The 26,609-nt window shown below is 40.7% G+C and overlaps 1 protein-coding gene and 1 long non-coding RNA gene across 5 annotated transcripts; both read right to left on the bottom strand.

The window, feature by feature from the left end:
- Positions 1–5,289: 5,289 nt before the first annotated feature.
- LOC143270782 (uncharacterized) lies at positions 5,290–13,817 on the bottom strand. Its single transcript, XR_013048022.1, has 3 exons — positions 13,725–13,817; positions 8,630–8,783; positions 5,290–5,513 (listed from the first exon to the last, which is right to left on the bottom strand). It is a non-coding gene; the product is annotated as an uncharacterized LOC143270782 (long non-coding RNA).
- A 2,734-nt stretch (positions 13,818–16,551) lies between these two features.
- LOC143270770 (melanoma antigen preferentially expressed in tumors-like) lies at positions 16,552–25,726 on the bottom strand. Of its 4 annotated transcripts, none has more exons than XM_076561856.1 (6): positions 25,655–25,726; positions 25,136–25,234; positions 21,939–22,063; positions 20,987–21,286; positions 19,957–20,538; positions 16,576–19,078 (listed from the first exon to the last, which is right to left on the bottom strand). In XM_076561856.1, the coding sequence occupies exons 4-6, from the start codon at positions 21,274–21,276 to the stop codon at positions 18,565–18,567; spliced, it is 1,386 nt and encodes a 461-aa protein (XP_076417971.1). In that variant the 5' UTR covers positions 21,277–21,286; positions 21,939–22,063; positions 25,136–25,234; positions 25,655–25,726; the 3' UTR covers positions 16,576–18,564. The 4 variants fall into 4 exon arrangements, with proteins under 4 accessions (XP_076417970.1, XP_076417971.1, XP_076417973.1 ...); XM_076561858.1 differs by having other exon boundaries at positions 22,027–22,063; XM_076561855.1 differs by lacking the exons at positions 25,136–25,234; positions 25,655–25,726 and adding an exon at positions 22,720–23,015 and having other exon boundaries at positions 16,552–19,078.
- Positions 25,727–26,609: the final 883 nt, after the last annotated feature.

Here is a 26,609-nt window from a genome sequence, read left to right as displayed (position 1 = left end):
AACAACTCAAAAGGACACAGCTGTGGTGCCGCCTAGTGGCCAGAGTCAGGATTTTCCCTCTGAGAGTCTGAACAGCTTACTCTGTAGTCTGGAAAGTGAGACCAAGACTAGGAACTTGAAGGAATGTATCAGTCTGAGCTTTATGAATATTTTAATGACTGGATGTGTTCACTTTATGTTTATCCATTCCTAGGATATCTAACTGAAACCGATAATCCTGAGCCCTCTCTGCAATGAGGGAAAAACTGCACATGGGAATACATAATGCTAGAGGAGACACAATCACATCCTCACCCACAATGGACACGTGCACTCAAACTAACAAAACATTGCTGTTATCCATTTTGTTCCTCCATAACACTGAATACAATGCATGCTTTTCCAAAGATCTGTATATCCAAAATACTTGTGTTAATCTGCTCACAATTTTATTCTGTAATATTTTAGTTATGAAATTACTGTTGTCTTGACTGAAGAAATTTAAAACTAGAGAAATGATGTTGTAGAGGGAAATCATTTACTCAGTGGCCCAGTTCTTTTTTTGTGCATCAAAGGTGTGTCTTGCCCATAGAATGGTGCATATTCCTTATACTTTACTGTATTCCACAATCATTATATCTTCCCACATATACGCACTAGTTTCCATTAGTAGAACTACAGGAAAGAACTTCCACTGAAGCTATTCTTTCCATTTAATATTCTCACGATTCCTCAGTAACTCATGAGTGCTTGTGTTTTGACATATTAAAAATATGTTGTATGAACTGCTCAATGAAATCACTACCTATCCTCCCCATTAGTAAGTGATCTCACAGATAATAATAGATAATAACCTAGTGTTTAGGATTTGCTTGCAAATGTTTCTCCCTGGTGTTGACACAACTCAGTGTTTTTATACAGTTAGAATATAGTTTAAAAAACCCTGTTTGTTTATTCTTTCTGGATTTCACAACATGTATCTCCATCCTTTTCATCTCTGTGTCTTCGTATCTGCCCTCTGCCCTTGTAACTTCCTCCAGCAAAATAAAATAAAATTTAAGAGAAAAGAAAAAAAGAGAGAAAAAATCTTGTGGTGGAACCTGTTTTGTGGTCCTGGGAATCACACAGTATATACCTGTGTCCATATATATTTACTTGTAAGATTTCATTGCAAAGAATCATTGGTCTGGTTCATGGCCTCTGACTTCTGTTACACTGTTGATGCTGGACCCTCATGGGACTCCTTTTGTATATCCTCACCCTGTGTCATGGAGATACTGCAGGTTTGGATCTGCAGGTCTGGCTCCTTTATTTGCTCCAGCAGATCATAGATGAGGTGGATGTTGGGGTAGGCTGAGTCATAGCCCTGGTTATGGGTTTTGGTTCTTGCTGGGTTAATCAACCTGCCAGCTTTCCCCTGTCCTCACCACCAGGGTGAGCTCTCTGGCATTACCCCAGCTGGTTCACCCTATGCAGGAAGGAGCAAGGGGTAGGACTAGTTCTCCTGCTAAATGCCCCCAGGGTTGGCTCTCCCACACATACACCACCAGGGCCAGCTCTACTGTGTTGTCCAGGCAGGTGCAGGGGCACCCTTCCTAGTGTTACAGCTGGTGAGGGGCAGGGACAGCTCTCCTGCTCTTAGGACCCCAGGGCCAGCTCTCCCTCCTCCACAGGTGGTGAGGGGCAGGGTGGAGGGGAAGGCATCTCTCCCTCTCACATCCCATCTTATGGCAGATGAGGGGTGGGGCTAGATCTCCCATGCTCATGTTCTTGGGGCGTCTCACTAATGCCCCTGTCAACAGGGTCAGCTCTACTGTGCTGCCCAGGCGAGGTGCAGGGCCAGTACCCTCAGTGTTGTAGCTGTTAAAGAGAGTGTCAGCTCTCCCTAGCATTGCAGTCAGTGAGGGCAGGAACAACTATGTGCAGCCCTATCCTCTTGGTCTTTGTTGGTACAGGAGCCAAGGACCTCAACACAGACCGTGGCTGGAGCAGGGCCTGGAACCCAGATATGGGCCGTGGCAGCAGCCCAGGCCTGTACTTCAACTTGTGGCACTGGGCAGTTCCATAGGGCAGGTAGTCCTGGGCTGGCAAGGGGGTTTTCTTCTCCCACTCAGTTTTAATGGCACTGAGCTGGGTCTTGTTTCCCTCTAGAATGTAACTTTAGATTCCAATAATATCATGGGATAAAATATTTCAATTATTTGAAAATGTGCTTAGTACCTCATGAAAGATTTAATAGTAGTTCTATAGAACTACTTATTATAGTAGAGCTCTAATTCCATTCTGAAACCAGAAAGAGTGAAGGGAAATCTAGAAAAGCTTTCCAAGAGGTGGGGATGTGAGTAAGTTCAAAGTACACAGCATGAAATTCTGAAAAATTAATAATACTATCTAAAAGAACAAAAGATGGTAATTACAGAATCAGCTCTTAATCTGATGACAAAATCTTGTTTTTCAAATGTACTTAAACTCTCCAAATTATCACCTCGTTCAGAATATCTGAATAATGATGGTTTGTGGTGGTATTGTGTTCCCCGAAATATTGTGCACGCTAATAAACTTATCTGGGGTCAGAGAACAGAACAGCCTCAATATTAAACATAGAGGTAAGGCAGTGGTAGCACATGCCTTTAATCCTAGCATTCCAGAGGCAGAGATCTACCTGGATCTCTGTGTGTTCAAGGATACAGCCAAGCATGGTGACTCACACCTTTAATCCCAGAAAGTGAGCCTTTAATCCGAGGGAGTGACGGCAGAAAGCAGAAAGATATATAAGGTGTGAAGATCAGGAACAAGAAGCTTTCAGGTGGTTAAGCTTTCAGGCTTTTGAGCAGCACATTTCAGCTGAGATTCATTCTGAATGAGGACTCAGAGGCTTCCAGTCTGAGGAAACAGGATCAGCTGAGGAACTGGTGAGGTGAGGTGGCTGTGGCTTGTTCTGCTTCTCTGATCTTCCAGCATTCACCCCAATACCAGGCCCTGGTTTGATTTTAGTAATAAGACCTCTAAGATTCCTGCAACAATGGTTGTAACTAATACTGGCTTGACGCCTTGCTGAACATGTGACTTCCCCTCCCTCTTCTTCCCCTAACCTCTCTCATCCCTTCAGGGCACCGTTATCACATGGTGATTCTGTGTGCAGTTATCCTGGGAGGGATTTCCTCTTTTCTCATCACCCAGAGGGCTGTTGATGAGGACTCACCCGACTACAACACCAAGAGATTGTAAAATGGTCCTGCCTCATGCCTTGAAAGTCCATCTTCTAAAGGAGAGGCTGCTCTCTGGGAAAGGCTAGGGAAGAAAGTTCCACTCAGCTCTGTCAGTGTGACATAAGCTTTGTGAGGAAATTTATTAACTGTTATCTAAGGATACCATCCTCACAGAGCTCACTTGAGGCCATCTTATAAAATCTTCCTGTTGTCCACGTACAGGGTGTAATGTTGATGGATCTTTAAATGTTAGGACATGGGGGCTGGAGAGACGGCTCAGTAGTTTAAACCATTTGCTGCTTGTGCAGAAGACAACGGATAGGTTCTCAGCAACTATGCCAGGCAGCTCACAACTTCCTGTAACTCCAGTTCCAGGGGATCTGATGTCCTCTTGTGGATGCTGTGGTCACCTGCATGCACTTGGTGCACATACATACTTCCTGCACTCACACATGGACACAAGTGAAAATAAATCTTTTTAAAATGTGAAGATAGAGCATTAGATATAGTATTAGCTTGGTGAGCCTTGGGTTAACTGAGATATTGTAAAAATCATTTTTTATTGCCTCTTCCAAAGAGAACACAGACAGGTATACTAATGAAGTAATTTTTTTGGATGTCTTGAACTCAACATTTTGGAAAGAAGGATTCATTTTTGGGTCCATGATAGGTGATAGGGGCTCTTTGTCATCACATCTTTGAGGAAATCCAAGTACAGGTCCCCATGAGGTAACCCTATTAGAGGTCCCCAGGTGAGAACACAGATTAGTCTATGAGTCTGTTTGGTGTATTCTGCAACAGATTACAATGGAGATGCAAAACACAAAGATGCAAAACACTAATGGCTGTTCCCAGACTGCATTGGGTGCTGGTAGTAACTTTCCTGGACCATTCAACCCATCCCACATTCACAAGCACAGGCCTCTCCGATCTATCAGTATCCAGCCAACACCACATCAGGATCTCTGCCGCTTTCTGCCTACCTCAATCATGAAAGTTATACTAAGCTTAACTTCACAGTTTTCCTTGTATTTTCCACTAAATTAAACTTAAGTTCACAACCTGTACTCTCATTCCAGGTGTCTCATGAGATCGAAGGGAATCAAGAGAGGAATACTCTCACAACATTAAGATTCTTGTGTTTCCTAACTCTTCCACATTATGTTTTCAAACTTACTCGAGTTTCACAAATGGAACACTTTCCACAACCTCTCCTCGGGCACCATCATCTCTGCAGTAATGAGAGTCATCCCTTGCTCCATTTCCCTTTCCTTTCTTCCACTGCCTGTCCTCCCTCCACCCTTCCACTTTCACATTCGTAACAGAGGGTTCTATGTTATCTGTAACAGGCTTTCCTTTGCAGATTTTTGGCATGATCCTCACAGCTTCATGCCTGTCTCAATCATGCACGATTGTGGGAACTGCTGCTTTCACTTAACAATTTGTCAATGTTTGCCCAGGCTATTAAGACTGATGTAGGTACTGCTGCTAAATCTCACAGATGCCTCAGCTTTCCAGATTTGGGGATACCAGGTTCCCTACATTCTTGGGTGTGTCATTATCTTACAGATATGGTTTGTTCTCATTTTTCTATGAAAATCAAAGTTCCCCTTTCCCTATCTGAATGACACATATGTCTTCAGTCTCACCTGTTAGCCCAGATGACCCATACTGGTGCAGAATTTTGACACCTAGTGAGGCTCTGAGTCTAAGAGGGAAGCAGTAGGTAAATGGAAGTTGCATTTTGTTAGTTTATTGTGAGCCTGATGCTATTCAAAAACTAAAGTCTATTTAAATATACTCCTTAAATATACTCCTTAAGATCCTCTAAGATACTGAAGAGGAGCAACGCTTCTTTTTTGTTGTTGTTGTTGTTTTCTTTTTTCTTTTTCTTTTCTTTTTTTTTTTTTTTGGTTTTTCAAGACAGGGTTTCTCTATGTAGCTTTGTGCCTTTCCTGGAACTCACTCGGTAGCCCAGGCTGGCCTTGAACTCACAGAGATCCACCTGTCTCTTCCTTCCAAGTGCTGGGATTAAAGACACGTACCACCACCACCCGATGCAAAATTCTAACTTATTTTATAAAGATAAGATCACTATGATAAAGAACCAGACAAACATTGTAAGAATAAAGAGTGGTTATACCTTATGATAATAAAAATCTCATCAAAATAGTAGAAAAAATTTTAGCTGTATATTAAAAGAATCTCATTCCTCATCCACACAAATTTTACTTCACCAATGTAAGTTACACAGTGGGTTTGGATATGACTTCTTGGGTCTACCAAATCATATGTTGCAGTCCATATGTGGTAGTATACTTCGTGCTTCACATAACAATGCCAAGAGAGAAAAAAGTAAAACAAGATGAGAGAAAACATTTGTAAATCTTATATCTAACAGTGTTAATCCCCATAATGTGCAAGCCATTGTATTCAGAGGCTTGAGCATGGAGAGGGGAATCAGGGATTCATGCTGCAATCAGACACCCTTGTTGGGAAAAGATGTAAGAGAAGAGTGGTGGAGGATGGGATGGTGTGTGACACCAGGTGAACCTGCCATCTCCCTGTTGTGATCCTAGTTGGCTCAGACCAGCAACCCAAGTTTTGAAAATGGATGAAGGACTCTGTTACACATTCCTCTAAGACACACTAATGGCCAATAAACTCATGAAAAGATACATAGTGGCACTCCTCATTAGAGAAGTGCATATCCAAACTGCCTCATATCACAATTTTACTACCACAAAAAATAAATAAAAATCAAGAAACCCTAACGTGCATGTAGAACTTACAAATTTGAGCTTGGGCAAAACAGAGCACAGCGTGGATTACTAGAGTTAAGAGTGAAGGAAACAGGGTGCTATTGATTAAAGGATAGAAGTATTCAGTTACAACTGAATGGGTTCTGTAGGTCTAATATATAGTACAAGGACTGTGGTATTAGTTAACAGTAATGTGTATTATACTTGAAATAATACTGAAAGACTAGATCTGTATTCCTGTCAAAAAAAGGTCAATATATGATTTGATGGATGTGGTTATTGGTTCTTTTGAGGTAATCATTTCACTATACATACACACATCTATGGTGATATTTTATTTGTGCTGCAATGTGATTTTATTTGTATGTTAATAAATAAAGTTACCTGGGGGTCAGAGCTAATAGCAAGCCATTTAGCAGAAGTCTGGCAGTGGTAGCACATGCACTTAATCTGATCACATGGCAGGCAGAATCTGTGTGTTCAAGAACACAGCCAGCTTGATGACACACACCTTTAATCCCAGCACCAATCATAGAGACCTGGAGGTCTGTATAGACAGGCAGTGACAAAGAAGTCATGTGGTTGGGTTTAAAACCAATGAGAAGGCAGAACAGAAAGTCAATAAAAAAATATAGACACACAGGAAGTAGGTCTCTTTCTCGGGAAGGACTACAGGGGCTGGTAAGCTAAAGGCTATTTGCTAGTGCTCTGACCTCGTGGGCTTTTAACTTTATTTGGCTCTGTATTTCTTATTTAATAAGACTCTTTAGAATTACATCTACACACATCAAATCAATTCTTTGTATCACTTAAATCTATACATTTCTGCTTATCATTTATAGATCAATAAAACAGACAATTAAAAAGTGATTGAATATTCATTATCATCAGCCTACACATTGGGAGTGGCAGGTCTACTAATTCCTAACCAAGATACAGAAGAAGAGATAAAAGTGACTGTAATGAATTGTGTGCTAGTCTTTTTCACACACTCCCTGTGCTCACACCACCAATGTGAGGCTAATTTCCTACCCTTTCCATGTTATAGATGAAATCTTGAGAGGTGGAGACAATAAGGGTTGTACTCATGACTACACAGTCAGCAGAGGAGAGACCTTGAATTTGTATCCAGTACACTGTTCTGGGCTCTGGGAAAATGCTGAATATTTGTTGTTGAGAGACAGAAGGAGCTGACAAAAGAATACATATTAACAGTAACTATCAATACGTTGGTGAATTTGTACAAGGTTAGAGAAAATAAAATGATTGTGACCTTGGCGAGAGAACACCCATTGCAATTTGGGGACAGAAGTCCTGGTGGAGTGGAATGAAGAGTCCGTAGGAAGTTGGAAATCTTAACAGAGAATGGAGAAATCTATTTTTTGTGTTTTGTCAGAGAGAGAGAGAGAGAGAGAGAGAGAGAGAGAGAGAGAGACAGAGAGACAGAGAGACAGAGAGACAGAGAGAGACAGAGACAGAGACAGAGACAGAGACAGAGACAGAGAGAGCAAGAGCCTGCATGAGAACAGATCCATGATGTCTGGAGATGCAGATGGCAGAGTGGGGAGGGGCAGAAAAAAAGAAAACAAAATCAAAACAGACAATCACCACCACCACCACCACCACCACCACCACCACCACCACCACCACCACCACCACCACCACCACCATCAGTTGGAATGACCCCCAGAGATAGGGAAACTGGTGTAGGCACAAAATATGGTAAAAGCCCTTCAATTTGGCATTTGACTGGAGCAGTGATAATAAGAATTTTGGGGGGGAAGCCTCACTGGCTCTCCTTGAGCTCTCTACATAAAATGCGGGAGCCTTGAACTCACAAAGATCTTACTGCTTCTCCCTCCTGTGTGTTAAACGTGAGCCACCAAGCACTGCAGAAGATATTTCAAAAATAACCTCTACTGAATTCACAGCCAGGCAACTCTAGAGGGTAAGTTCTCTACCTGCATATTCCTCTCTGGGAACCTAGGTAAAGTGTCAAGGGACTACTTTCTTTTTAGACCTCTCTCTGTCTCTCTCTCTGTCTCTGTCTCTCTGTCTCTCTGTCACTCTCTCTCTCTCTCTCTCTCTCTCTCTCTCTCTCTCTCTCTCTCTGTGTGTGTGTGTGTGTGTGTGTGTGTGTGTGTGTGTGTGTGTGTGTGTGTGTGTGTGTTTATATCTTCTGTATGGAGGCTAGAGACTGCCACTGGAGTGTCTTCTCTCATCACTCCTTCACCTTATTTTTTGAGTCAGGGTGTCTTCCTGAATCTGCAGCTCTCCATTTTTTTGCTGGACCACCTGGCATGTGAGTCCCATGATCCACCTGTCTCTGTCTCTCAGTGCTGGGGATCCAGGCACACACTGCCACAAGAGAAGAATTGGAGGGCAAGGAAGGGGAGATATATTGGCTACAAATACATTATATCCACGTATGAATACTGAATAAAATGTCAAAACAACTACAGCAAAGGGAGCAATCAGGAAATGTGGAGGGATCAAAGACACAAACCCCAGCACATTGAAATCCAAGATCTGATTTGCCACTGTTGGCCATTGTAGAATTAGTCAAAACCTCCTTCTATAAAGTAGTGTGCAAGTTCTCGTGAGCTGAGCTGAGAGCTGCGTTCATGGAGAGAAGAGATGGAGAAAGCCCTGCAGATTATCTACTTCAAGACAACCTACCTTGCCCAGGTAAACCGGAGGGCCTTCCTTGTATCCTTGGCTCAGGGTGATTGGAACTCTCTGCTCTTTTGGACTACAGGGCCACTTCAGATTTCAGTTTGGCAAACTTACATTGTTTTTATTTGATCTTGTCTTCTGGGTTCTCCTGTAGGAGCTAATTTAAAAGGGTGGTATTTTATAAGCTTTGGCAAACAGAGAGAAATTTTCAAAACTTCTGAAAGTCAGCTAAGGAAGCTTTGAACAAGGAAAGGTTATTCTATATTCTAGTGTGAAAAGTCTCAATGAAAGGATATTCTATATTTTATTGTGAAAAGACTCAATAGGAATAACATAAAAATTCTCCACAAATATTTACATTTTACATGATTATATTAAAAATGTTATTGTCTTTTCTTGACAACCTAATTTTTAAAATTTTGTTTAATTTTGTGTATATCTGTGTATCTGAACAGGTAAGTTCAATTGCATACAACTTCCAGAACAGGGTGTCAGATTACCTATTGCTGGAGTTACAGGCATTTGTGAGCCAACCTATATTGGTGCTAGGAATCAAATCCAAATCATCTGTGGAGAGCAGCAAGTGCTCTTAACCACTGAGCCATCTCTCCAGCCCCTCTGGGCAATTCAATTTTAGAGATCATTTGGAAAACAAACGAGTTACCATAAACTAGTGAGGGACAGAAGAATGATGCCAGTGTGGGAATGCACAGGAAACAATGGGTATTGAAACAGAGAGCTGGGTGAAAGACATAATCCCAAGCCTCAGGAACTGTGCACATGCTGAAAGGGGAATCGCAGGTCACTGTGATGCACTGCTTAATATTACTGGAAATGTCAAATGTCAAAAACCTAGAAAAGTCAGAAGAGATTTTTACACAGGAGTTATCTGAAGATAAGGGGAAGCTTTGCAATGGGAAAGGGGGCATTGCTGTGGGACCCTGCTCTCTGATCCTGAGCTCTGGGCCTCTCAGCTTAGGGAGGGAGTTTTGTGATGTGATGGAGACTGGAAAAGTCGTTCTGAGACGATAAGCAACTGACTTTTGAGATCATAGAGTACAGGCTCCCTGCCCGGGGCAGGGCATTCCTAGGGTCTCTCTCCTGAATCAGGTATGTCAAGCTTTAGGCCTGGAAAACAGTAGTGATTTCAGAGTTCAGATCACAGCCCTGTGAACTTTCTGATTATGTCAGTCTATACTCAAGAATTGGCTTCGCCCATGCCATGGGGCTTGCCATTGGCGCTGCCCTCCGGTCAGCCTACAAAGACCCTAAAACTTGTTTTAACTGCAAACAACAGTTTTTTCCCCCCGAGAATGCACTGTGCCTCATGCAGCTCCCAATGAGCGCCCTCCCCCCACTTCTCTTTGCCCGTGCTGCAGCGGGGTCAAGCACTGGGCTTCAGAATACAGATCCAAAACAAATGCACAGGGTCAACCATTACCTCCTAAACAGCAGGGAAACTTACAGAGGACAACCCCAGGGGCTATCAGATTTGTCCCCACTGCCCAGACTCAGCCACTCCCCAACCCTGCCAATCCATTTCAGATCTCTGGAGAGCAACTGCAAGGAGGACAGGACTGGACCTCTGTTCCACCACCCAGTCAATATTGACCCCTGAAATGGGCCCTCAGCTCCTAAATACCGGAGTCTATGGCCCCTTACCTCCCCATACCTTTGGCCTAATCACTGGAAGGGCTAGCACCACCCTTCAAGGGATTCAAATTTTCCCAGGGGTTATTGATAATGATTTTACTGGAGAACTTAAGATTCTTGCCTCTACAAGTACAAGCATGATTACTATCCACCCAGGAACCTGCACTGCCCAACTCCTATTGCTTCCTCTCCGACATTCAAACCTTAATTATAGAAAATTTGCCCACTATGAGGATGGTCCCTGTTGCTGGAGAGCTTCTCTCCAGCTCCCACCAAGCCCCGCAATCCCACAACCCATGTATAAAATAATCACTCAGACACTTATATTACTTATAAACTGTATGGCCATGGCAGGCTTCTTGCTAACTGTCTTACATCTTAAATGAACTCATTTCTATAAATCTATACCTTGCCATGTGGCTGGTGGCTTACTGGCATCTTTACATGCTGCTTGTCCTGGCGGTGGCTGGCAGTGTCTCCCCCTCCTTCTTCCTGTTTCCTCAATTCTCCTCTCTCCTTTTCCCGCCTATACTTCCTGCCTGGTCACTGGCCAATCAGTGTTTTATTTATATAGAGTGATAGCCACAGCAGTTCCGGTTCCTCCGATGGATATTTATTGGTTTCAACAATTCTCCCAATCCTGCCCCCTCTTAACTCTCAAGCTTAAAGGCAAACCCTTCCAAGGAATTTTGGACACAGGAGCTGATACCACTGTTATATCACATAGAGACTGGCCCACTATGTGGCCTCTTACCACAACCCACACCAATCTTAAAGGCATTGACCAGACTTCAAACCCTCAACTGAGTTTACAGGTCCCTAGTTGGACTGATGAAGAAGGCAATTCTGGTACTGTTACACCTTTTGTTGTCCCTGGCCTACCTATTAATCTCTGGGGCCGAGATATTCTTACCCAAATGAACGTCATCATGTGCAGTCCCAATGAAATTGTCACCAATCAGATGCTTAAACAAGGTTTCATTCCTGGCTAGGGTTTAGGAAAAAATTCTCAGGGCATTAAAACACGTATCCCAATATTTGTTAAAAATGGTTGGGCTGGATTAGGGTCTTCTCAAAATTTATCCTAATGGCCATTGACATTCCTGTACCCCATGCAGATAAAACTACCTGGAATACAAATTGATTCTGTTTGGGTTGATCAATGGCCTTTAACAAAAGAAAAGGTTGCAGCTGCTATAGAGTCAGTATAGGAACAACTTGCTGCAGGTCATATCGGACCAACAAACTCCCCATGGCATACACCTATTCTTGTTATTAAAAAGAAATCAGGAAAATGAAGATTATTACAAGATCTTAGGGCTATAAATAAGGTCATGGTTCCCATGGGTGCCTTACAGCCTGGCTTGCCCTCTCCAGTGGCAATTCCTTCTGGGTACTATAAAATTGTTATTGATCTCAAAGATTTTTTTTTTTTTTTACTATTCTCCTATACCCCAAGTATAAATCACATTTCGCTTTTAGCATTCCCCAAATTAATTTCCGGGGACCAATGCTACATTTCCAATGGAGGGTCCTGCCCCAGGGAATGGAAAATAGTCCCATTCTATGCCAAAAATGTGTGACTAAAGCAATAGATCCCATCAGAGTAAAGTGGCCTTCCATCTGTATTCTCCATTATATGGATGATACACTTTTGGCAGGCTGACATCAAGACCAATTCTTCCAGTGCTATAAGGAGCTAACCTATAGCCTTTCAACAAGGGGACTTCAAATTGCCCCTGACAAAGTCCAATTAGCAGATCCCTATCTTTGCCTGGGTTTTGAACTTTATCAACAGTGAGTCTTAACCCCAAAGATTCAATTACGGACCTCCCATCTTCAAACCCTAAATTATTTCCAAAAATTATTAGGTGATATTCAATGGCTCAGACCTTATTTAAAACTTACCACTGATGAACTGGTCCCCCTTAATGAGATTCTAAAAGGAGACTCAAATCCTTCATCTGCCAGAAAGCTTATGCCTGAGGCCCAGGTCTCTCTGGCTTTAATCAATAAAGCTATTCAAACCAAACTGTTTTTCAGATATCCTATTCTGACCTTGTTATACATAGCTTTTGCGACATCCCATGTCCCCACAGGAGTCTTCTGGCAACAAATAACCATCAGAGAAGAAAAAAGAAGGAATCCCCTACTCTGGGTCCACCTACCCACCTCTCCCTCAAAGGTCCTGGCCACTTACCCATCTTTAATGGCCAAGCTAATTATTAAGGTCAGAGAAACAATTAGGCAATACTTTGGAAAAGATCCTGACTCCATAGTCATCCCCTATACGTGAGAACAATTAGATTGGCTACTTCAAACAAATGGTGAGTGGCCCATTGCCTGCTCCTCCTTCCTTGGTGCTATCGATAACCATTATCCTAGAGATCCCTTGTTACAGTTTGCCAGAATTCATCCATTTGTTTTCCCCAAATTACTGCCTCACAACCTATAATGGAGGCTCCCCTGATATTTACAGATGGCTCGGCCAATGGGGTTGCCGCCTATGTTGTGGACGAAAAGGCTACCTCCTGCCTCATATTCCTCAGCACAGCTTGTTGAACTTTATGCAGTAATTCAAGTTTTTCAACTATTTCATTCTCAGCCCTTTAATTTGTATACTGATAGTGCTTATGTTGTCCATTCTGTTCCCTTACTGAAAACTGTTCCCTTTATTAAACCCTCTACCAATTGTAGCTTCATTTTTTCTTCAGTTGTGTTCCTTGATTATGGCTAGACAGTGCCCCTTTTTTTATTGGCCATCTACAGGCCCATTTAAAATTGTCTGATCCTCTGTTTGAGGGAAATGCCTTGGCTCATGCGGCCACACAATCATTTTTTCCTGTTCTTGCAGGATCCCTTTCTCAGGCTGCCCAAGCACACTCTCTTCACCATTTAAATGCTCATTCCCTTCGTTTGTTGTTTAAGCTTACCCTAGAACAGGCCCGGAAACTGTTAAAAATTGCAGACTGTGCTGTCTCCCTCCTGGTTCAACATCTAGGAGTTAACCCCCGGGGCTTGGTTCCCAATGAAATTTGGCAAATGGATGTTACTCATTTAATTGAATTTGGAAAACTTAAATATGTACATGTTACAGTTGATACCTCTAGTAGTTTTATATTTGCCTTTCTCCAGGTCGGAGAGGCCTCCAAAAATGTTATTTCCCATATTTTACAATGTTTTCCTGTCCTAGGAAAGCCTAAAGTTATAAAAACTGATAATGGCCCAGGATATACTGGAAAAAATTTTCAATATTTTTGCCAACAACTTCAGATTAAGCATGTCGCTGGCATTCCTTACAACCTCCAGGGCCAGGGCACCGTTGAACGTGCTCATCAGACTCTAAAATCTATGCTTAATAAATTAAAGAGGCGAAGCCTGTATGATACACGAGGCACCTCCGAAATCTTCTATGTCATGCCCTTTTTGTCCTTAACTTCCTTACCTTGGACAAGAATGAAAGGTCTGCACTGGATCAATTTTGGCATCCACAAAGTCAAAGCCACTAAGTATTGTTCATGTGGCGAGACCCCTTAACCGCCCAGTGGAAAGGGCCCAACCCAGTCCTGATCTGGGGTTGAGGGTCAGCATGCATCTATGACCAAACAGAGGGAGGCCCTCGTTGGCTCCCTGAGAGATTAAACAAGTCAGCTCTCACCAATCACCCAGGGAAAAGGATAGCCCCTGGGGTCGTTTTCCCTTTCCTTCTCCTTCTTTACAGATGCGGATGAAGAAAAAACTGGGAGAATTTCCCTGGATATTCTGGATCTTGCTGCTGCCTGTACCTTCTCATCAGGACCAGAGACCAGTCGACACATCCCCATTCGTATGGTGCTTTTATTTGACTGAAAATTATACTAATTATGCTAAAACACAGACCTTTGATCACCTATTGGCTATTGCTGATTGCCCCTTACACGGATGTCAGAGTCCCATTTTACTCAACTTTACTGATTTCCATAATTCCCCCGGCAAGGTGGCTCCTACTATCTGTTTTTTGTATGACCAGACTGTCCACAAGTGCAAAACTTATTTGAAGGAGAAAAGCAAAGGAGTCCCCTATTCTTACTGCAAAATTTATGATGCCATTCCTCCTGCTAAGGGACAGGTAATTGGGAGAGAATGGAATGGCCCTAAATTTTATAAGACATCCACAGGATATTCCCTAGTGGTTTGGGACCCGTGGGACTTGCAATGGACTAGTCCAGTAGAAGGAGCCATGTACATGACCCAAATGGCCACATGGCCTAGCTCCAGACTTTACATTTGGTGCTCTTATGTACAAGTACAGTCTACAGTCCATCATAATATCCTTATACAAGAAAAAATATTAATGACACAACTATCATCCCCCTCCTCTCCATTTTCTTGGCTTTCCCTCCTCTGAGAAGGCCTTATGTTTGCCAATGTTACTGGCATTGGGAATCTCTCATTGTGTTTCCTATGTGCAGCCTTGGGATGTCCTCCCCTGATAGCAGTACCCCTGCTGCAGGTCCTTAGTTGTACCACCACTGATAATCCCCATGGCTTCCGCCCCATCCCCGAAGTACCCTTGTTTCTTGACCCAGGCCTCTCCAAGTTTGACTTTTGCTTTTCCAGTGTTTCCCTTCCCTCTTGCAGTCAGACCGTATTCCCGTCATCCTTTTGCCCTCCCTGGGTTTTTCTTTCAGTACAATGGCACTCTATCAAAAAATTTGACCATCCCTATCCCACAGGACATGCTCTGCCTACCCAGCACTCTGCTCTCACAACTTATACTCAGGACCCCTGCAGAGTTCTTGGGATGGGATGCCTCCCCCACCTCCCACCCCTGCCCAAGCAAAAAAGAGCTGTCTTCTTGCCCCTTGTGGCCGGAACTTCCCTTGACCTCCCTGGTCTCTGCAGGCTTGGTAGGAGAAGCCCTGGGTGATTCCCTCATGACAACAGCTCACCTATCTGAACAACTTCAGGTAGCAATTGAGGCTTCTGCAGCATCCTTGTCCTCCCTCCAGAGGCAGTTAACCTCCCTAGAACAGGTTGCCCTACAAAACTGACGGGCCTTGGACCTGCTGACAGCAGAAAAGGGTGGGACATGCCTTTTTCTGAGGGAAGAATGTTGTTATTATATTAATGAGTCTGGAATGGTAAAAACCCAGATAAATAAGCTACATAAACTTAGCCTAGAGCTACATAAGCAGCAACTGTCTGCCGCCGCAGATAACTGGTGGAGATCATCCACGTTCTCCCTTTTGATGCCTCTCGAAGGACCATTAGTCAGCCTTTTGTTATTTATAACTTTGAGTCCCTTTATAATTGGCAGGCTAATCCAGTTCATCAAAAAAAAAAATACACTCCCTGGCATCAAAACCTATACAGGTTCATTATCATCAGCTCGAAATGCTGGATCGAGGATGTGATCCCTATGATATTTCTCAGTCCTCTTCTCCTTAGGAGCAGCATAAAGTCCAAACCTATGCTTATTGGCATCAGCCAGTATGGACACCGCTGGGAGCAAGGCCAAGTACTGCAGGGGAAGGCTGATTTAATAGCTTTGGTTCAGATTCCCTGAGAGACAAACCTGACTTGCATTGAGGTTGGTATCTAGAGGCAACAAAATGCCTAAGCCCTCTCCTCCCCAAAAGGTACCCTTCACAAGCCCTCAGCAGCTCTAGGAGGAGTCAGGTCAATGTCTCCCTGAGCCGGTAAAGGTCCACCACTATTCAGGTGGGCACACTTCCTCATATAATAAAATAAAGGGAGGAGATGCCAAGAACAATTGTAAGAGCCATGCCATATTGCCTGCCCAAGTTAAGTTTCTGTTCTCCAGTACTGACCCACTTACCAGAAAACTGTGACATGCCTGCACAAGTCCTGAGTTATTATAAAATAACTTAACATTTCCTTATCTTTCTGCTACACTGACCATTAGTAACAACGTTTTAGCAACCCAACACTACCCTGATCTTTTCCCAAAGAAAGCTTCCTGGTCTGCTTGCTATAACACTTGCCTGAGCAAAATAAAAATTTGCAGCTTGATGAGAATACCTGTCTTATTGTCAATTCTTTGTGTTTCTTGTCCCTTTCATTCGCCATTCCCCCTTCTAGAATCTCCACTGAAGATTCCACTGGTCAGGAAAAATATTGATCCAATTGCATCTTTCCCAGTATTCTGCCACTGTAACACACTGGTCAGACGGTACTTCTGAGAGCACGAGATCTCAGCTTATCCAGAGACTATATAGTAAGAGCCATATGGAAAAAATGAAGAGAAAGTTCAAAGAAACAGGTAGATCTAATTTTAGTATTTTATTTAACACAAAGTGTCAAAAACTCTTTTGACTTGGAAACAATGTAAGTAAATCACTCATTACACTGGCATATTACTAGGTCTTTGAAATTTTGTGCATTATTATTACCATGGTACCAGCATTATGGAAAATATGAACAAATTTGAAATGTATCACAAAAGAAATATGACACGTTAATATTAGTATATTTTAACATGCTTTTTCTTACTAACTTGGAAATACAAGGTTACCACAAAAAATTAATAAAAAACAAATGTTAACTGTTTTGTCAGTATTCTTATTATAATAATGCGTGTAAAATATAGTTTGATACATTTACCAGTATCACTAGTAAAAACAAAATTCAATTACAGTTATCTGTGGTCAGACTAAAACCAAGTATGACCTCACTTTAAAAAGAAAACAATATAAATTTCTAAGCTATTGCTTTTACTAATTTACTTCAGTAAGAAAACATTATGTGAAAATGATTACTTACAGTCTACTCTTTTTGTTAGTCAGTGAAATGTTGTCATTTTGGCATTTCAACATGTGGAAGGAACAAATCCTAATCTTATATCTTTACCATGTCTTTGTGATGCAGTATACTGTTTCAAGAAATACAATTGTTTATGTATTATTTTAACAATACAAGTAAGATGTTTTTATGTGTCCATGTTCATGTGTAGGAGGAGGTGTGTGCACTTGCTTCTCTCTCTCTCTCTCTCTCTCTCTCTCTCTCTCTCTCTCTGTGTGTGTGTGTGTGTGTGTGTGTGTGTGTGTGTGTGTGTGTGCGTGCGTGCGCGCGCGCGCGCGCGCGCGCACTCATGCACATGCTCACATGCATGCCAAAATTCAGTATCTGGCATTTTCTTCTACACATATTTTCTGAGGCAGGATCTCTCACTAAACCTCGAATCACTAATTTGCTAGAATGTCCGGCCACATGATCCCAAGGCTCTTCCTTCCTCCACCTTTTCACACTGGGGTGACAAGTGTGCACTTGGATGCTCAGCTTTTTACACAAACGCTAGGTTCTGATCTGAGCACAGGAGGGCTTGTGTGGTAAGCAACTGGAAGACTGAGGCATTCCTTAGCCCTGTGCAAATTATCAACTATAGACTTTACACACATCATTTCTAAGTATGTCTAGGATATGCAAACTGAATTTATAATTATGTTACGTTCTGGAGAATAAGATAAGTTGGACTCAGTACTCACCCATGGCTAGTATGTATCATAACAAATGGGGCACAGCTAATGGAAAAAGAGTCACAATATATATATAGGGAATGATTTATACAGCTAAGGAAATGACAGGATTAACAGAATTGGGAGTAGAGTAAGAGAACTAAAGGAAGGAGGGGGAATATTATGGGAAGGACCCTAAATCCCACCTAAAAATTCATGTGACAAAGGCTGGAGAGCCAGCTGAGGACTTCATGGGAAGTAGTAGAAACTTTAGCGCAGACCTACATCAAGAAGTAGGAAATGATCTTTATGATCTTGAAGGTTCTATTGATACCTCAGAGCCTCTGCTGTCTTTCTTTCCTGGCCCCACTATTAAATCCTGATGGATTCCCAAAAGCAACCAAAACCAGCCTAAAGTAACTTAGGGGATGAAAATATTGTCTTCAAAAACCACCAACCCTTCCACAAATACAGGCAGGAAAGGCTGTCATTGTTCTGATTGTGTGATGTACCAACAAGTGAACCAAACACTGTGGACAGAGATAGAGCAAACTAGGACTTGATCATCCTGTATTGTACACAATACACATCACTGTGGTCAGTAAAATGAAATATATCAACAGTAGACCAGTGATACACAGGAACACTCGAGGTCCTCCATCTTTTCTAAATTATGCTCCATAAGAATCAGTTACATACCTGTATTCCCCAAGTGTAATTTTCTATAATATAAAGATATATATATATAGTGTGTGTGTGTGGGTCCAGAAAATAACATTTAGTACTTAAATAGTACATATCGGTAGAAACTGTGTTGGACTGTGAAATTTATTCTAAGTAAGTGATCCAGTTCATGTCAGGCCTCTCTGCAAGTGCTAACATCACCTTCAACTGTAGTTGAACAATAGCAAGCTTCCTTCGGTCTAAACTGCCCTGAAAAGGCCACAGTTCATAGCAATGTACAGGGATGGGATAAATCACATATTTTAGATTCTTCAAGGGTGTTAAATTATTCATGATAGTCACAAGCATAGGCATTGTGATGGGGTTAGAAGCAAAGCACAGGACACGGAGTTGAGTACAACGAATCAGGGCAGGAATAAGGACAGAGATTGCAATATCATTTATAAGGCAATGATTCATCTCTAGATGCCGAAGAGTACCAGAGAGATTTACCAGAAGAGTTTGAAAAGGCTCAAAATCATCCCAATACATTGGGTTGTTGCTAAGATTCAGCAGCTTTAGGCGGGAGACCTGAGGGCTCTGGGCCAGAAATCTGAAGTCTCTGTGCGAAAGATCACAGAATGTCAGATACAAGAAATTCAGACCTGGTGGCAGGACTCTGTAGGGAGAAAACAACAAAAAAAACTTGTGAAGAATGAAGATTGAATAAGGAAAACTATACCTTTATATCTAGAATAAACTACTTTTCACATGCATTATAATTGGGTATTAATGTGTTAATGTTTGCTTTAATTCACTTAATAGTTTTGTGACTCTGAGAATTTTTTTTTAGACAGGATCTTACTATGTAGTCCTGGCTGTCCTGGAACTCACTATGGAGATTATACTGGCATTGAACTCACAGAATCTGCCTGTCTTTGGTTCCTAAGTACTGAGATTAAAATCCTGTGCCACCACATCTGGCTGAAAGTTTTGTTTTCAACACTGAGATACAATTTCTTTTAATCTTAAGAATGTGTACAGGACATTATATGATTTTAAGAAATATTAAGAGAAAAAACTGAAAGCTCTTGATACTTACAACATTATCCATTGTATATTTCAGTTCACCTTTTTAGTGGGGAGGGATCAGAAAGAGCAGGCAACTGAAAATTCCCTTTGGTAAGTCCCTACATACCAACCTCTACTTTCATGGCCTATGCCTTGGACATTACATATCAGTAAAGTGATCTGACATTGTGAAATATCGGCATCTATGATGAGGTGCATCAATGCTACAGCAAAAAGTCTTCCCCCATCTCAATCCCTGTTCCTCTTCATATCTAGAAGGCTAGTGTTTTTCACCTCTTATTTCTACACTTGTCTGTACATTGCTGGATGCTTAATTTTTGTAATTCTTTCTCCAGTTTCAAATTCCCAAAAGTGACAAAGTGGAAAGCATTAAAGCTTTTCAGGAGTTAAGAATACCCAAGAATGTTTTCTTTCCTGTCTCAACAGGCTCTCTAGGAAACCCAGGGACCTGGCCCAAACTCTTACCTGAGCACTCTGTCCAGATGACCTGTGAGACAGAATGAAGAGAAGCTGACTTCCTTAAGGGTGTTCATACGTTGCAAGTGACCGAGGAAATTTTTAAAGACTTTCCCACCCAGAGATCTAAAAGTGACTTTAGACAGACTGAGGCTCTCTAGGTGGTCCATCTGAGACAGGACATTGGTGATATCACTCAGCGAACCCATATCAATTGACAACTGACCAACACAGTTGAGATCAAGAAAATTCAGGGTGCATTTGCTGTCACACAGTTTATCAACTTGCAAATCTCGACAGCATATGTGCAAAGACCCTGAACTCTCCCTAATTTTACTTGTAAGCAAAACCAAAAATTCCTTTTCCACTAAGGAGCCATCTAGGGAAAGATCCAGTAGTAACTCTACAGGCCTGGGGAACTGAACCATGGACTCTGTATTTACAAAACGATGCTGCCCTTCTATTTTCAGGATAGAGCTGTCAGAATAAGCACAAGAATGAGAACAGAAAGGTTCCTTGATGCTGTCTTCATGGCATGTGGTCCTACAGTCGTTGTCTTGCCTTAAATCTAGGATCCTCAGTTTAGGTCTCCTGTAGGGGTAGACGAGATAGAATAGTTGAGAAATAGCCAACGATAATGATACCGAATAGAATCAACAATGACATCTTAGACCTAATTCTTTTATCCATAGCTGACACTCCTTGTCCTAATTATCAACAAATCTTTCTCATGAAAATTCAGCCTCCCCCCCAATCCTTTATACACCTTAGATCCCCTCCAGTCTTAAAGCTCCTGTCTTTCTCTTATGTAACACCTGTTACATAAACCCATCAACAGACCTCTCAGTAACAGATTTCAAAATGAACACTGAATACAATCAGTAACAGATTTCATAATTAACATTAAATACAATCAGTCTTTAATGTGTTACCAAGTTTGTGGGCAACAGTCTCACACATTTACTTGTTACTCCTGGGAGAGTAGCAGGCTGTGGTATAACCTCCTCTGTCTTTCCATGTTTCTATTATACAGTCTTACCTAGAAGCAGAGTTCTTTGAAGGACACACTGGAAGATTCTCAATCATGGCTTTCAGGAGTTCATGTTGAGGCTCCTGTACAGTTAATGACCCAATATGGAGACAGTAATAGGGCCACACTTTCACCATCTCAAGCAATGTATTCTTATGCCCACCCTCAAAGGCAGCAATGAACAGTGGAACAAAAAAGACTCTTGGCATATCCTCCAGAGCTTGGATTGCTACAGACTCATTTCTCAGCAGACTCTGTATAGCGAGATCCAACAGTGTCTTTGGGTTCTTTGCATCCATCTTTGTGAACCTGAATCAGAAGGCAAAATATTTAGAAGTTCTAGGAAAAAATACACAGTCTCTTCTTTGCAACCAGCGCCAGCAAAGTAGAAATTTAAAGAATAAATGAACCAGATACCCAACACTAGATACATCTACTATAGACACAGATTAGAAAGTGACTTGTGAGTGTATAAAGGGGTGTGTGTGTGTGTGTGTGTGTGTGTGTGTGTGTGTGTGTGTGTGTGTATTACTATTCCCCTTCCCTTGTGTATAAAGTATGTATATGATAAAAAAAAACATTAGAAATGGGTAGTAAGCCAGGAGGGCAGTTGTGGCACATGCCTTTATTCCCAGCAGTCGTGAGGCAGGGGCAGGTGGATCTCTGTGAGTTCAAGGTCAACATGTTCTACACAGCAAGTTCCAAGTTATCCTCCAAAGCTACACAAAGAAACCTTGTCACCAAAATCATGACCCCCCAAAAAAAAGTCATTATTAAGTGAACAGAAAACAATTTTGGTCACTTAGCTACATGACTCCAGTATTTTCCCTCCATAATATATAAGCTATGATGAAGAAAAAGATAAATCTACAAAACAGTGGTACAACAGAAAATATTACAACACCAAATTCATTGTGATTAAAAGAAAAAGAATGACATTCCAGCCCTTGCTTTGTCTCACCCTTGTCACTGTATTTGTGGCAGACGAAGACACCAAAATGGCCCAAGGCAGACACGAAGGAAGATGGTTAACAAAACTTAAAGTTGACCTTAAGCATATTCGGAAAATCTAGTCATGAAGTAAGCCTAAAGATGAAAAAGAAAACATAAAATCAAAGGAATGCAGTACAGTTTATGGCAAAGACTTCAAAACTGTTCCATTCAAAGCTGTATGTTGTCTCACATCTGGAAAGTAAGAGATAGTCATCTGATAATGGAATACTGACTTCTGGGGTCTGGGATCGGTGCCAGGGTTGTGGTGGCAAAGCACAGTTGGATATGATTCATGTAAGCTAGAGGTTGGTATGGACACATAACAATGAGTCTCATCAAGATGTGTTATGAATATGTGTTATAATCAATGAATATCTAAGGCATATCCAATAAGTGATATGGAGGTTAGTTTAAAACTGCAATCTTAAAAGACACAGACTGTGGGAAGAATATATTGTTATGGTTAGGAGAAACATTCAAGAAAATTTGTTGATGGTGGAAAAAGAAACAAAATGAGGGGGATTAAGAATCTTGTAACACATGAAAGAGTCAGAAAGCTCCTAAGTTTTTCTTCTACTTCAGGAACAACAATAAACCCTCTAAAAGACGTACACAACACTGATAAACAGGAAATAACATGATTACATTAGATAGCTTCTAAAACAATATGAATAAGCCAAATATAGAAAACTTCCAAGCAAAAACATTAAAACCATAAGAAAATAAAATTAATGTTACTCATTACCTACCTAATACAGTACGTTGCTACAGCATCTCACACAAATTATGGCATTGTCCTTGGATAAATGACTTGATGACTAAGATAAAATTATCACCATTAAGAACAAAGAAGTGGTACTTATTCTTGAGGCTTCCAGGTTCTCAGGAACACTGTTCATGCAGTCCTAAAAGCCTGTCCCAGATTCTTCAAATGATGGTCTTCTGTTGTATAGCTCAAGGTGTAAGAGAGTTTAAGTACATCCTATTTGGGAAGAACTTTCTTTTGCGTGAAGAAAAACTCAAACAGTCTTGAAAGAAAGGGACTGGGCAGTCTCATGAAACAAAGCAGCTGATTTCACACATTGTTACAAATGTTAGTGAAATGTATTCAAGAAGTTGCTGTTTGTGTTCTATTACAAGGTCACCATGTTCCTTTCCTAGGAATATCTGTGAATATTCCAGTATTTTGGTTCAATATTCAGTTGTGGATGTGCCTCATATGACTAAATAAGGACTCCAGATTCCATTATAAGGGTTGTGGAGCAATGCTATTTAAATTTGACTTTTCCCTGACAAACTCAGCATTTAAAAAAAAGTTCTCCCTTAGTTGATGTATAAATTTAATTCAAAAATATCTACATTTTACTGAGTTATACAGCCTGATGGTAAAGCTCATTGTGAAAGGATACACAAGAATAGCTATGAAGAGAGAAGGAAGACACTTGAGAAGGGACTCCTGACACCATACCAAGAAAATGAAAACTTTCTAGAGAATTTCTGCAATTATAGTGTCTTATTACTTCAATAAGAACAGACAAATAGCTGAATGAAATAGGTTAGAAATCTTAGAAATAGAAGCCAACATGGTTGGACATCAGTGTTTAATGAAGTGCTGAAAAGATTGGGTGGCAGATAAGAGCACTGACTGATCTTCCAGAGGGCATGGATTCAATTCCCAGTCCTGAAAACCATCCATAACACACTTTAGTTCCAGGGGATCTGATGCCCTCTTCTGGCTACTAAGGGCCCTGTACAAACTTGCTACACAGATATACAGGCAGGCAAAAAACACATACACATAAATCATAATTAAAATAAATTAAAAAAAAACAAAGGTGACATGGAGAAGCCACTAAAGGAAAGACAGACATGCAAGGTACAGAGTGAGATACGATTTAAAACAAAACAAACTTAAAGTAGATTCATAAAACACGCCATGTATAGAGTAACTAAAAATTGATTTAAAGATTTAAAGAAAAAACTTAAAGTAGATGCATGATTTATGCCATGTATAGAGTAACTAAAAATTGAGTTAAAACTAAGCAAAGAGTGAAATCACACAGCTTCTTGAAGAAAATATGACAGGTTTTCTTTAAGCTTAATGTAGGGAAGGGATTTCTAAATGTCACTCAAATGCTAGAGGTAATGAAGGAAAGCAATAAGTGATCTGACCAAATGAAAATCAAAGAATTTAAAAATATCAAATACAAGCATTTCAAAAGAGAACTTACAGTCTAAAATGATGTAGTAGTAAAACATTCCAGACAAGTGGAAACTCTGCTTCCTATATAAAGAACTCAAAAACTGAGGAACAAAGGTCCAAAAAGGTATGAAAATGAATAAAAGATATGAACTAACAGTTCACACAAAAGTGTCATGAAGAGACCAAACAAATAATAAATGTCTCCCAGCACTCGGGAGGCAGAGGCAGGCGGATCTCTGTGAGTTCGAGGTCAGCTTGGGCTACCAAGTGAGTCCCAGGAAAGGCACAAAGCTACACATAGAAACCCTGTCTCGAAAAACCAAAATAAATAAATAAATAAATAAATAAATAAATGACCAAATTTAATGACAATTAAATGTAGTATATTAAAATAATACTGATTTATAGCTTAGTCTCTGGTAACATATAGGCAAAATTACAAAGTGATTTTGTTCTATTATTAGTGAAATGGTGAGGAATAAAGTGTAACATGTCTCTGACAATAAAGATGGACACCCCTACCCCAAACATCAGCCCAAGATTCTCACAAACATTAATTCAATCTGGGAAATTTGGGACTGTGACTCTGCTGTTGGCTCTAGTCCACATAAAAGGAAAAATATTTTTTTTCTTCAGTGTCTGAGGGATATCCAGTCAGGTGCACTCTGGAGAGAGGCTAACTCTTTGAGACAAAAATACTCTTGGAAATAAGAAAACAAGGAGCAACTGCAAAATGAGAAGGACTAGAGAGAGTCTGCCAGACTAGCTTTGTGGGAGACACCTGTCGAAGGCAGTGATGGGCAGGGTGAATGACAGGCAAGAACACACTATAAAATGTAGGCAGTACATCCTCTGGTAATGAAGGGCCCGCTGCTCTGAGGTCCTATCACTTGTGTGTTCATGAGCAGTCATCACCACCACGATTGAGGTTGGGGACCAGTTCTACATCTGCAGCCACTTACCTTCTGTGTGGTTCAATGCTGGTGAAATGGAGAATCATGAGTTCCAGGTCCACGAAGGCCTTAGAGTGCAGCAGCCTCCTCCCTCTCACGGACGGTCTACTGTTGAGCAAGAAATGAATGCACTAAGACCAAAATTCCAGCACAAATCTCAGTGCTCTATTTCCTTCTCCTGTCTGTTCTCTTCATTTACTTTATTCATTTATTGTTATTTCTACTTTTACAATAGAACATTTTAATTAATTATTTGAATTTTTCATACATGCATGCAATGTATTCTATTAGTATTCAACCCCAGTCCTGCCCATATACCTTCCCAGATCCATTTCCATCTTTAAACTCCTCCCAACTATATGTGCTCTTTCTCACAGCCATTGAGCACAATTAGTCCCACTTTTACCCAAACTGAGTTTTAATTTAATATATTACTGTACATTATTTCTGTGAGTATCTGATTCATTGTTGTTGGGGCATGGTAGATAACTTTAATACTTTCTGAGTGTACTTCTATATATAGTTTACCTATTACAGTGGTTCCTTTTCTTCTTTCTTTTTGGGACTTGAGCCCTCCACAGAAGGTCTATACCCTATGAGAAAGGTAAACTTGAGAACATACTCATCCAAAGCAATATAGAGATCACAACACAAAAATATAAGAAAAGCAAAGCAAATGAAAATTTCTCCTCAAATGCCTTATCAAAAAAATTGAAAAAGTGTTTAAAATGCTGGACAAATTGAAAGTATACGTGAAAAACAGTTCAAGGACTTTCACACATATGAATGAAGTGATGAAATCAACTCAAAATGTGTATGTATAGGTCAGCAACATAGATGAGAAAGTCATAAGGAGTTTGAAAGAAAACAAACGAAATTCAGAAAATTAAAAGCTCAATTTCATCAATAGAAATTTGTAGAAAGTAACAATAAGCTACATTAATCAGAATTAAAAACAATAAGGCTTTAAGTAAAGTTGAAGAAAATATTATATTACACATGAGTAAAGAAAAAATAAGCAATCTTTAGCACAAATTTCTGGAGTATGTCCACAAGATAAAATACATCTACCGGTAGAAAAATGAGAGGAGATAAAACTTAAGACACAGAAAACAGTCATAGAAATTAAAGCAGACTATTTCCTGAGTCTACAGAAAAATAAATAAATTTTAAGCACAAGAGGCATTTAGACTCCAAACAGATATAACACCTCTAAGATGTATCAGAAGTAAAATGTACTGCTATAGAACGTGGACAGTATGCTAAGACTAAAGAATGAAGACATAACATCAAAAGCTGCAAAGAAACATCCATGTCACTTACAAGTGACAACCAATCAGAATAACACCAGACTTCTTGGCAGAAACCTGAAAAGCCACAAAAATAGCAAATGATGGGTTTTAAGCATCACAGTAAATAAATGTCAAGTGAGATTATTATATCCAGCAGTTATCCCCTAAAGTCAATGAATAAAGATTTATAA

This window comes from Peromyscus maniculatus, chromosome X (assembly GCF_049852395.1).
Source record: "Peromyscus maniculatus bairdii isolate BWxNUB_F1_BW_parent chromosome X, HU_Pman_BW_mat_3.1, whole genome shotgun sequence".
Lineage (NCBI taxonomy): Eukaryota > Metazoa > Chordata > Mammalia > Rodentia > Cricetidae > Peromyscus > Peromyscus maniculatus.
The sequence above is the reverse complement of the archived record's forward strand: the minus strand, read 5'-3'. Positions and strand labels throughout refer to the sequence as shown.

Coding starts and splice junctions, on each gene's coding strand:
- LOC143270770 (XM_076561856.1), bottom strand. CDS start 21,276: ATGGATGCAAAGAACCCAAAGACACTGTTGGATCTCGCTATACAGAGT. Junction 20,539..20,986: donor TCAAAGAACTCTGCTTCTAG/GTAAGACTGTAT, acceptor CTACCCCTACAG/GAGACCTAAACTGAGGATCC. Junction 19,079..19,956: donor CATCTGGACAGAGTGCTCAG/GTAAGAGTTTGG, acceptor TTCTCCCTACAG/AGTCCTGCCACCAGGTCTGA.